The sequence below is a fragment of the Mytilus edulis genome, chromosome 7, assembly GCF_963676685.1.
Source record: "Mytilus edulis chromosome 7, xbMytEdul2.2, whole genome shotgun sequence".
In the NCBI taxonomy this organism is placed as follows: domain Eukaryota; kingdom Metazoa; phylum Mollusca; class Bivalvia; order Mytilida; family Mytilidae; genus Mytilus; species Mytilus edulis.
The window spans coordinates 72,323,407-72,336,717 of NC_092350.1; the positions used below are offsets into that span (position 1 = coordinate 72,323,407).

Consider the following 13,311-nt stretch of genomic DNA (forward strand, 5'->3'; position numbering starts at 1 on the left):
TTTAATTATGTCAAAAGTAAACATTTACAGGTCAATAATCTTCGAAAATATTAGGCAATGATGTCATTTATCCTCCTTCCTATAGTCGTCTGCTCAGTTGCTCCGAAATTCTATTAATATCACAGCTTTAACATCATCAAGTGCAAACAAACATTCATTACCGCTTGCTATAAAGTAAAAAAACATTAATATCTATGTACATGCATGCAGAAGAGTATCTTAAGAATGTAAGTATCTTTGCAATCTCAAGGAACTATAACTCTGCATGGATGATTACAGATTTTTTGCAGGAAGATACAAATGCCTACCCAAATCCATTCTATTAGAAAAATTGAAATTATATATATATATATATATTTGTACACACACATGGCTGCTCCCCAATACGCCAGCGTAAAGTGGCTTTTATCATCCACGCACGAGAGACTCACTCTCAGGAATAGAGATGTGATTTTTTTTCTAAGACAAGTACTTTTTGGACAATCCACAAGAACTTGGGTCATCCAATGTTCAGTACTTCAGTACTTTGATTATTAATTTGTTGCTGCACTCAATCACTAAAAAGGTTCACATTCAATGTGGCTAACGGCTGATATTTTACGATATCAATGTGTAAACCCAATACTATGTACGTAATAGTACAGCAGCATACATACATACCGTATATATATATATATATATATATACAGCTTAGTAACTATCACAATATTTTGCATGATTAAAAGTAGTTTTGCAAACTGTTTTTTTATACCCCCCGCTTTAAAAAAGGGGGGGTATACTGTTTTACCTCTGTCCGTCCGTCCGTCAGTCCGTCCATCCGTCAGTCAGTCCGTCCCATGAAACTTTCGTCACATTTTTCTCAGGAACTACACATCCACCCTTTCTGTAATTTGGTATCAACAATTATATATGTCAGCCATACCGTGTGATGCGTTTTCAGATTCATCACTTGACAACTTCCTGTTTACCGAACACTTGTATGATTTTACACATGATAGCCAAGTTGAAAATTTTCGTCACATTTTTCTCAGGAACTACAATACAATACAAGGATTTCTGAAATTTGGTTTCAGGGTTTACCTAAGTCAGCTATACCGTGTGATGCGTTTTCAGATTGATCACTTGATAACTTCCTGTTTACCGAACACTTGTATGATTTTACACATGATAGCCAAGTTGAAAATTTTCGTCACATTTTTCTCAGGAACTACACATCCACCCTTTCTGTAATTTGGTATCAACATTTATATATGTCAGCCATACCGTGTGATGCGTTTTCAGATTCATCACTTGACAACTTCCTGTTTACCAAACACTTGTATGAGTTTACACATGATAGCCAAGTTGAAAATTTTCGTCACATTTTTCTCAGGAACTACAATACAATACAAGGATTATCTAAGTCAGCTATACCGTGTGATGCGTTTTCAGATTGATCACTTGACAACTTCCTGTTTACCGAACACTTGTATGATTTTACACATGATAGCCAAGTTGAAAATTTTCGTCACATTTTTCTCAGGAACTACACATCCACCCTTTCTGTCATTTATATATGTCAGCCATACGGTGTGATGCGTTTTCAGATTCATCACTAGACAACTTCCTGTTTACCGAACACTTGTATGATTTTACACATGACAGCCAAGTTGAAAATTTTCGTCACATTTTTCTCAGGAACTACAATACAAGGATTTCTGAAATTTGGTTTCAGGATTTATATAAGTCAGCTATACCGTGTGATGCGTTTTCAGATTCATCACTCGACAACTTCCTGTTTACCGAACACTTGCATATTTTTACACTATTAATATTATCCACTTGCGGCGGGGGTATCATCAGTGAGCAGTAGCTCGCAGTTTCACTTGTTTTTTCAACAAAAAAATAGACGTATTGCCACCAAAATTATAATGACATTTTATTATTTATACACTTCATCAGCTTGCCCCAGCAAGCTTGCTTAATATTCTAGCTGATTCAATCAATAATGATGTATGTCTAATGTTTAGGGATTTTCTTAATTTCATGAATGCAAACATTGAATTTTATCAGAATGAAGAGCCTGTATTGAAAAGACCACGCAGAGAAATTGTCAGTTGTTTTGATACACCAGGACTGTATGAAGTATCATCACAGGTACAATGTAAATATAGTGTTCCCATACTCAAGTTTGGTGAAAATGTTATTTACATTTCAATATTGTAATGGGGAAAAAATGTCCATGAGACAAAAAACAAATTAAAACATTGAATATATAAGAATATAAAAAAAAAAAAGAATACTACACAGTCTACACAGTCAACATCAAGTAAAATAAGACAGGATCTGGGATTCTTAATGAGCCTTCGACTTCAGTCAAAAAAGCAAGACTGAGCGATCCTACATTACAGCGGCGGCGGTGACATCTACAAATATTCACTCTGTGGTTACAGCAAAAGTAGGCGAGACACTGGTTTCCAGGGACCCTTAAATTTTTTTTTTATTAATAATTGGACCACACGACCAATGAAGCCGCATTGAAGGTTTTATACAAATTATTATTTAATAAACTACTGCAAGGCTGGTTTAAATGTGAGTGGACTTAATGACCACTGAGGTTCAAAGAAAATGTGTTCAATCATTGCCAGCTAGGCCCTATTGCCACAAAATTAAAAAATAATTCTTAAGTCTGATAATGCTCTTAAAAAATTTGATGAAATCTGATAAGAGATTCGATTAAAAAATTGTTCATCATAAAAGCTTTAAAAAAAGTTTTGGTTTCATAATTAAACAATGAGGAACACTAAAAAAAATATAAATGTTCCTGGCCTACAGCAGGCACATAAATATTTCATGGAGTTCAACTTGATTTGAATATTTTAAAACCTGTCCCTTCATATGTACCAACAACTATTATGTCCATTAAAATGTTTTATTTCTTAGTATTTGAAATGGTTAACAGTTGTCAAAATTTGATAGAAAGCAAAATTGTAAACATTTGTTTTTCAGTCTGAACCATCATTGTCACAAGAATCCAGTTGGAGCCTAACTTCAGATGGTCAAAAGCATCTCAACAGCGGAATACATGTTTTGAATGAGCCACTTCAAAATCTAAGTAGTGGAAACATGAGTCCTATCAAATACATACTTCAACAGCCATTGGAATGTGTACAAGATATTACTAAGAGGTATTTTTTAAGAGTTCTTAAACAACAGAGAGGTCATTATAGAAACAATTCATGGCATATAAATCATATAATCATTGACTGCATATATTATATTTAAATTTCATACAGAGCAATAGCCAAGGATTAAATAAACAAATATAACAACAGTTTTTTTAATGGAAAATAACTATACACACAGTCCTGAATTATTTTTACTTGAACAGGGCAAAGAAGATCTATAATTTTCTCATTTGTCCAAGGACAGTTCTTTTTATTTGTATATGCCTGTTTACGTGAAGTATTATAGGGTTATTGCATGAATATTGGGGAATATTGCCCCGAGTAGAATTTTATATTACACGAGCTTGCGAGGGATAATATTCACCAATATTCATGCAATAACCCTTTTATTGTATAGCAATATGATATTTGGAAGTAAAAATTGGTTTAAACTAAGATTTTGTCGTTGATGATGTCATGAATTTTGACGTTTATTGCACTAGTGCAATATTAGAATTTATTGCACGCTAACTTTTGGTTACTTTTTGTGAGAAATATTATATTGCTATGCAATAATATGGTATACTGTTGTCCATCTGTCATCAACATGTCAAAATTACTTAAACCAATTTGCATAACACTTTGGTAAATCGTTTATATCTATTGACGTCAGCTCCCTTTTCCATTTTTATTAACTTTCTATTTTACATTGCCTTGTTATTATTCATTACAAAACGTGGGATTTTCCACTTTTAGTACAATAACTCAAAAATGTTTGAGCAGTTTTCATGAAACTTTGGTTAATTGTTTAAATTTATTAATGTTGTCTCCCTTTTCATTTTTATTAATTTTAAATTTAAGGTTGCTGAGTTCATGGAGTTGTGGGATTTTATTCATGAAATTGTGGGTAGTTTTCCAATTTTCGACAATAACTCAAAAAGAAGGGCATTAGGTTACACCCTTGTCTAAGTTGATTTCCGTTCTAAAACTTTTGAATGCCTCAACTAAATGGTATGACACTTATACACGATGCTTATCAATGCAAGATCAAGTTTGAATTTTGGTGGTGTCACTTTAACTGTTCTAGAGTTATGCCCCTTTACAAATTCAAAAATTGCTAAATTCTCGTATCCATTCTTGAACTTTATTTTGTCTCAACCAAATCGCACATGCTATGAAACTTATACAAAATGCTTATTACCACAAAATACAGATCAAGATTGAATTTTGGTCATGTCACTTATATTAATCTAGAGTTATGCCCCTTTACAAATTGAAAAACAGGTTTTTTTTACCTGTTCTCTGAGTTAACTAAAATTTGCCTCAACCAAATGTTATGAATACACAATGCTTAGTACCACAAAATATAGATTACAATTTTTTTTTAGCTGTTCCTGAGTTATGCATACAATATGCAAGCAGGGGCATCATCTGTGTCTCATAGACCCATTCCCATTTATTTTGTAATACTAACTCCTTTTTAATTTCAATCGCAGGTATGTAAGAAGAAAAGCCTCAGAAGCAGTTTGTACAGTGCTTGACCATATTGCACCTGGACAGTCATCAAAACTTCTTGATCTACTCGTGGAAGACATCTGTAATAATAATGCTGTTGACAAGCAAAATGAGAGCAAAGATGAATTATTGAATTTGATACTGAGATTATATGATGAAGCTGACAGTAATGCATTAAAAATGCAATTACTTTCAATAATATCAACCACATCATTAAACAGTAAATCACAGCTGCTAGAATTAAAACCTGGAATGTCAAAATGGAAAGTTGACCAGAGTAGAAGCCATGCAACACGCTTTGGTGTTGGGACAATACAAACTGAAAAGACCCCAAACTACAGAGATAAGATGGATAAGGAAAAACTGAAGCATGCAATGGCATTTTTTCTGGATCCTAATTTTATACAAATTTGTTCCTTTGGAAATAAGGACTTGCATTTTGATAATGGAGATGTCATAAATATACCCCAAGTTGTACGAAGAACTTGTCATTCTGCACTGATACATATGTACAAGACAGTATGCACAGAAGCTGATTTTACTCCTCTGTCAGACAGTACTCTTTTCAAAATTTTGACTACTTGTTCAGCAGCAAAACGGTCTAATTTATGTGGACTTGATAATATTACTACTGATGGCACTTTTGCAATTGAAAATCTTAGCAGAATGACAGAAACTCTAAAGGTTGGGATCAAATAACACAGTACTTTCATCCCTCAAAACAGCCTTGGCAAATTTCATGTTATATTTAAAAACAGAGTACAAGTTCCATGTAACTATGTCTAATTCATGCCAAACCCATTGTATCAAGTATGCATTGAGCAATCCAGGAAATGTTCTGCTTCAAGAAAAATGTGACCATCAACATCAGAATTACTGCTCCAAATGTTTACTGTTGACCAATGCAAGATCTCAACTTGAAGATGAAATTCAGAAAATACAATGTAAGTATTTTTTAAAATGTAGAAGATTATATATCTTTTGAGTGGCCATTGCAAAAGCATGGGTGTAAAACGCACACTCTTAAAGTACAGCCATTTAATATCAATCAATATCTAAAAATACCACATTTCCAATACTAATTTAACAACCACATGCACACATATATTAAACCTTAAATTAGTGTAGAGCGAAGCAGTCTATAGTTTTTTAGAAAGCTAAAACTTGTCGCAATTTAAGATCGGTTCCGCTAGCTATCTTTTAGAACATTGTAATACCATTTCCAGTTATTTCCCTTTGGATGCAATCAAATAAGTGTCATGATTGGATCGGCGATTGACAACATGGAAGTAATTTATCTGCGAATTTTAACTGAAGACAATTTAAAAGAAGACTAGACGATCGTCTGAGCTATATTTTTTAGATGCAGGGAATAAACTATAACATTTCAAAGATCAGTCGGCTGTTCATATATTTTCATATGACAATGATTTATACATGTATGTGTATCCGATATGATAATTTTTTAATGACTAATGTCCACGTGGAGCTTTTTACACCTCAAAATACACACCCCCAGCATCACTACATGTAATATATAAACTCACATTTTATACAACACACAGAAGGCATTCATCATTTTCCTTAAATCAGTAAGGTTTATGACCCCTTCTGTAGCCATTTTTAGCTTAAATGGCCCAAATGGCCAAGTGAGCTTTTCTCATCACTTGGCGTCCGTCGTGGTTTATAATCCGTCGTAGTCTGTAAAATTTTACAAAAATCTTCTCTGAAACCACTAGCCCAAATTTATCCACACTTGGCCGCAATCATGACATCAATTTGGGGTATGAACTGACGCGGCCAACGCCATGCAGAAATGACCATTTTTTTCTGTGTCCAGTAGCATCGTATTTCTTCAAATATTTTCTAGCACAATGTCTGGACATCGGTGGACATGCAACATTGCAAAACCACACGTTTAAAAATAAAAATTCGTAAGGGTTACGCGGAACCCAGTGTCTCGCCTACTTTTGCTGTTAATCGCAGACTCAACAAAATGAGGAAAACATCAATAAAAAATTTCCCTCTCGATACTGTCTTTTGATGGAAAGAAGCTTCCAAGTTTGGTAAAAAATCCAGGATAGTTTATGAATCTAATAAATGTTGTGCTTCTGTCTAAGTTTGGTAGAAATCCAGGATAGTTTAAGAACATTATAAAAATTTTAAAAACTTAAACCACAGAGTGAATGTTTTGTTTCTGGCTAAAAAATTAAGTCCATTTATAAGTAAAATACGGAAAAGTGGAAATTTATTTTACAAAATATTCTTCTTGATACTATCTTATGATCATAAACCAGCTTCTGTCCAAGTTTGGTACAAATCAAGGATAGTTTATGAAAGTAATTAAAATTTTTAAAACTTTAACCACAGAGTGAATGTAATGTTTCCTCGCAGAAAAACAAAGTCCATTTATAAGTAAAATACGGAAAAAATGGAATTTTATTTTTACAAAATATTCTTCTGGATACTTTCTTATGATCATAAACAAGCTTCTGTCCAAGTTTGGTAGAAATTCAGTATAGTTTAAGAAAGTTATTAAAATTTCAAAAACTTTAACCACAGAGTGAATATTTGTGGACGCTGATGACGACGACGGAATGTAGGATCGCTTAGTCTCGCTTTTTCAACTAAAGTCGAAGGCTCGACAAAAATCAACACCCAGACTATAGCTATAGTCATAAAGAAGGACAATAAATGAACAAAAGACAAACCCCGGGACACAGAAGTACAAACAATAGACCATCCACTCTGAAAACTAAAAGTAAGATAGAAACATGGATCACGAAAAACATGCAGGGACGACATCAGAGAGTGAAGAGAACTTGCTTCTTGCAAGACACTTTCTGTGAAAACAATTTGATATGAAGACAATTTTTGTTTTTATTTATGGTTTTTTTAGCTCACCTGGCCCCCAAGTGATTTAAACTTTGTAAATGAGTTGACTGTATCAAATGAAACTCAGATGTTTATTTTGCTATCTTCTACAGACTTGAAAAAAACTGCACATAAAAATCCAAGTAAGTTTTTAATTTTCTGAAACGTATACTATATTTAACTTATATACTAGTATATATCTAGTTCCTGCCATGCCTTAAATTTTTCCTAGACGTTGCAGTTTGTCTGTACTCATAGTAACTTTTGAGGTGTAAACACAGCCATATTTTTCAATTCCTTATAATGAACCTTAATTGGTTCCTGATTGAACACACAAAGTTTACACAGACATGACAGAAAACAACTGATAATAATTTATTTTATATGTTTAGTAGTAAATACGCTTTATCATATATTTCAACAGACGAGTATTATATTATATGAACTGTTTTCTGATCCATAGCACTGGGTTACCTTCAGTTCTACTTTTGTCTTGTTTCAAAGGCCTTAAAAGAACTGCTCAATTACTTATCCGAAGCACCATGGGTACCTTACATTTTGCGTGCTGTTGTTTTAATAATATTTTGTTTATTATTGTATTTATTTGTGTGTTTTGTATTTTTAAGTCAGGGGACTTACTTAAACAAGTGATTTTCTAAATCACTGATTCAAGTAACATTATTTCCATAAAGGTTGGAAGTTAGAGTTGTCTTTCTTTAATAATCACCTATTTAAGTAGTACAAATTAATCACTAGAAGAAGTGATTTAATATTAGTGTAGCTTTAAATATAGAATACTAATGATCCAGGGACTAATTATGTTTCTAAACTTATCAGAACCAACATCTGTGTTGTCTAGGATGACCAGTTCATTTCAGGTGATGACCTTGTACTGAATCTAGGATAATGACATAAAAATATCAGACCTCAATTTCCTTCCAAAAAATCACTTCTTTAAGTATCATTCTTTTAATAACCCCCACTAATTTCAACACCCCCGAACAGTGAAATTTTTATCGCGAACAGAAGAATTTTATTACATAATCTGAAAGATGAAACCTTGAACTTCACAGGAAAAATACTCCCACTGCTGTGAAAAATCTTTCAAGAAAGTATCAGTTCATTATGTAAAGCCATTAATATAGCATTTTTATATGACCGCAAAATTTGAAAAAATTTTCGTCGTATATTGCTATCACGTTGGCGTTGGCGTCGGCGTCATCGTCGTCCGAATACTTTTAGTTTTCGCACTCTAACTTTAGTAAAAGTGAATAGAAATCAATGAAATTTTAACACAAGGTTCATGACCACAAAAGGAAGGTTGGGATTGTTTTTGGGAGTTTTGGTCCCAACATTTTATGAATTAGGGGCCAAAAAGGGCCCAAATATGCATTTTCTTGGTTTTCGCACTATAACTTTAGTTTAAGTGAATAGAAATCTATGAAATTTTGACACAAGGTTTATGACCACAAAAGGAAGGTTGGGATTGATTTTGGGAGTTTTGGTTCCAACAGTTTAGGAATTAAGGGCCAAAAAAGGGCCCAAATAAGCATTATTCTTGGTTTTCGCACAATAACTTTAGTATAAGTAAATAGAAATCAATGAAATTTTAACACAAGGTTTATGACCACAAAAGGAAGGTTGGGATTGATTTTTGGAGTTGAGGTCACAACAGTTTATGAATTAGGGGCCAAAAAGGGGCCCAAATAAGCATTATTTTTGGTTTTTGCACCATAACTTTAGTATAAGTAAATAGAAATCTATGAAATTTAAATACAAGGTTTATGACCATAAAAGGAAGGTTGGGTTTGATTTTGGGAGTTTTGGTCCTAACAGTTTAGGAATAAGGGGCCCAAAGGGTCCAAAATTGAACTTTGTGTGATTTCATCAAAAATTGAATAATTGGGGTTCTTTGATATGCCGAATCTAACTATGTATGTAGATTCTTAATTTTTGGTCCCGTTTTCAAATTGGTCTACATTAAGGTCCAAAGGGTCCAAAATTAAACTTAGTTTGATTTTAACAAAAATTGAATCCTTGGGGTTCTTTGATATGCTGAATTTAAAAATGTACTTAGATTTTTAATTATTGGCCTAGTTTTCAAGTTGGTCCAAATGGGGGTCCAAAATTAAACTTTGTTTCAGGGTTTCCGCTGGCGGTCGCCATTTTCGCAACTTGCGAAAAAAATATAATTGTGGCGAAAAAAAATCATCATTTGCGAAAAACTTTGGCGATAGAATTATAAAAATGTTTGAAGTCGTCCATCTTGTTTTTTCTTTCGTAATTCTCGGATTTTTCTCTAATCAGTCAACACTCGGGTTTTTACCTTGAACTCGTCACGCGATACGATTTTGACAGAAAATCAATAATCAGCTGATTGTCAATAAGTACAAACATTAGATAGCTATCGGCAATAAACTAGGCAATACAAAGGTGTTAATTATATGGTTTTATTAAATTGTGTGGTCGAATGGCTTCATATGTCCCATAAGTGAGTTGTTTTAAGATCTTTTAACAACTTTTATAAAAATTATTGTTACGAAGTTTAATCTTCACAATCGTTTTAGCACTCCCGTTTTAAAGATATTTTTTACGTTTTATCTTTACATTTTAACGATGGGCCGAAAAAGGAAACTTTTTTTTGAAGAAACACCTACAAAGATACGAAAAATCTCGGATTTTATTCAGAGTCCTTCTACTTTGTCTAAACGAAATTCTATACCAGAACATGTACAATTGTTGGAAGACGAAATCAGACCAGCTGATGGTGTACATACAATTACTAGGACACCATCAAAATCATCAAAAAAGGTTGCAGTTAGAAATTTTAGGGAACAGTGGTGCCACAATAGACCTTGGTTGAAATACCACCCAGAAACGAAGAGCATGTACTGTACTATTTGTCAACGTGCCCAGGCTAAAAATGTGTTTTCTGTCGAACCAGGATGTACTGTCTTAAAGTTGGAAAATATAACCAAGCATGAAGCAGGAAAAGGTACATGTTCAATATTTATTTTAATTATGTTAATCTGAATTTACTTGTTCAAATATGTTTTTCCCTTGCTCTGGAACATAAATTTATAAAAATATTAACAGAGATGTGATATTCCGGTATGATTGCAAATGAGACAAATATCCACGAGAGATAAAATAGTGTGAATATAAATCATATAATATTTGTCACAGTACGGTCTTCAACAATGACTAAATCCTATACCGTATAGTTAGCTATACAAAGGCTTTAATATTTTATCTTATTTCAGGTGAAAACAGTCATACTGCTTCAGAAAAAGTTCTAAATGCAGGTCAACAGTTCCAGACTGCACAGCGAAAGCTATTAGAAAAGTCTGAGGCATCAGTAACGGCAGCTATGCGTAACATCTACTTTATGGCACAATTCAACTTATCCAACCACATATTTGCAGATTTCAACAAACATTGTATTAATCAGGTACGTAGTTAACATTGCTAGTAGACTTTAACTGTATTAATAAATATCCATATAAATTATGTAAGAATTGCACCAGAAATCTGAATTAAACAAAAATTATTATTTTTAACTTTTAACAATGTTAATCATCAATAAAATCATTTAAAACAAATAAACTAAAATTTTAATTATTTGTAGGGCTGTAGTGACCTCATAGGCTTGAAGGTGGACAAACATACAACTTATGAACACAGCAATAGTATTCATGACTTTCAAGATGCCATATCCACAGTCATTATTGAAGACATTATTAAAAGTGTAGACAATAAACCTTATAGCATTATGATTGATGAATCAACTGATATTAGTGTTGATCAGAACTTGTTAATTTATATAAGATTCTTAAATCAATCTCTAGGTAAATTTGAACCTAAGTCATGCTTACTTGGTGTTAGGAAATTACGAGATGGAGCCACTGCTGACAAAATAACACAAGAAATATTTGAATCCTTAAATGATTTTAATATAAATATATCCAATATGTGTGGAATAGCAACAGATGGGGCTGCAGTTATGGTAGGGAGACACAGTGGTGTAGTCACTAGAATAAAAGAAACTGTTCCCGGATTACTTTCTTCTCATTGTATAGCCCATAGGTTGGCATTAGCTAGTGGTGCAGCTGCAGATTCTGTACAATATTTGGTCAAATTCCAAGAAATAATTAGTTCTATTTATAAATATTTTTCTAAGTCCCCTAAAAATATGAGCAGGTTAGATAAAATTTTTGATATTGTGAAAAAATCTGAATGTGAAGCACATGCTACAAGATTTAAACAGGTGTTCCATACAAGATGGTTGAGTTTTGATGGAAGTGTCTCTGCTATTTGTGAAAATTTTTCATCTTTATTATCTGTTTTGTCTGAAGACAAAGGAGCTAAAGCTCAAGGTATATTGAAAAGTGTGTCAAGTTATAAATTTTTACACTGTTCATTTTTCATGTCTGATATTTTGAAAGACTTGAGTATATTATGTAAGGCTTATCAGTCTTCAACTATAGAATATACAGTTGTTCATCCTTTATTGTCTGTTACTGTTGACAAAATCAACGGACATTTTGAGAATGAAGATGGTTTTATGTTTACAAAGTTTTTAGATGATGTACCAAGTGTTTTTGACTGTGAAAAGTTTCATTTTAAAGGGCATGATATAAGGGATAGTGGCAAATATAGAGATGAAGCAAAATCTGCTTGTAGAAATTTTGTGTCTAATTTGTTAGAAAATTTAAATAAAAGATTTTCTTTTGAAGGTGATTCTGAAGTGCTATCTTCAATGTGTAATATATTTAATCCTATTTTATATAGCAATGATTGCAAAGATAAATTTTTGAAAAGTGCAAAACAAGTTGTACAACATTTTTCTGATTGTAAGTTAAATGATTTTGAAAGTGAAGAAATGTTAGACCAAATTGTTACATTTTCACATGTTGTGAAGTCATCTTATTCACATTGTTCAAACAGTATTAATGATGTATGTCAAGTAGCTCTTAAGCATAAAGAAGTCTACCCATATGTATACAGAGCAGCAGAAAAATTATTAACTGTTCCCGTATCATCTGTGGAGTGTGAGCGGGGGTTCAGCAGACAAAACATTATAAAAACTAAGCTTAGAAATAGACTAAGTACTGATTCATTGTTTCATCTGATGATGATTTCTTTAGAAGGGCCTTCTTCAGATATATTTGATTTTAATAGAGCTTTTAAAAGATGGGCAGATCAGAAAAATAGAAGAATTTGTACTGTTTTTAAATGATTTTACATGTATGTTTTAAAGTTTTTAATGTGACTAGATCTTTTTACTTTTAACATTTGTCTGGTTTTAGCTGTGACAAGTTAAATATAATTGTATTGCCTTTGGAATGTATTTTAACTGTATCTATACAATAGATAAATGATAAATAAAATATGTAAGTCTAATTTGGTGTTCATTTATTGAAATACATATTATTAAAGAAAGATGTGGGGTAAATGTACATGAGACAACAATGCAGCACATTGAACTTTATCTTCATTTTAGTAAAGAAATTCAGTTGGCGAATACATTTTAAAAGTGGCGAAAAAATATTAAAAGTGGCGAAAAAATATTTAAAGTGGCGAAAGAGGTGGCGAAAAAAAATATTGACCCAGGGGAAACCCTGCTTTGTTTGATTTCATCAAAAATTGAATAAATGGGTTCTTTGATATGCCAAATCTAACTGTGTATGTAGATTCTTAATTTTTGGTCCAGTTTTCAAATTGGTCTACATTAAGGTCCAAAGGGTCCAAAATTAAACTAAGTTTGATTTTAACA

General features: G+C 32.6%; 1 protein-coding gene across 1 annotated transcript; it reads left to right on the forward strand.

Annotated features, from left to right (window-relative positions):
• Positions 1-9,675: 9,675 nt before the first annotated feature.
• On the forward strand, positions 9,676-12,938 carry LOC139482144 (zinc finger protein 862-like). The gene is made up of 3 exons (XM_071265829.1): positions 9,676-10,530; positions 10,799-10,986; positions 11,164-12,938. Exons 1-3 carry the CDS (start codon positions 10,152-10,154, stop codon positions 12,772-12,774), a joined length of 2,178 nt encoding a protein of 725 aa, XP_071121930.1. The 5' UTR covers positions 9,676-10,151; the 3' UTR covers positions 12,775-12,938.
• The last annotated feature ends 373 nt before the right edge of the window (positions 12,939-13,311 follow it).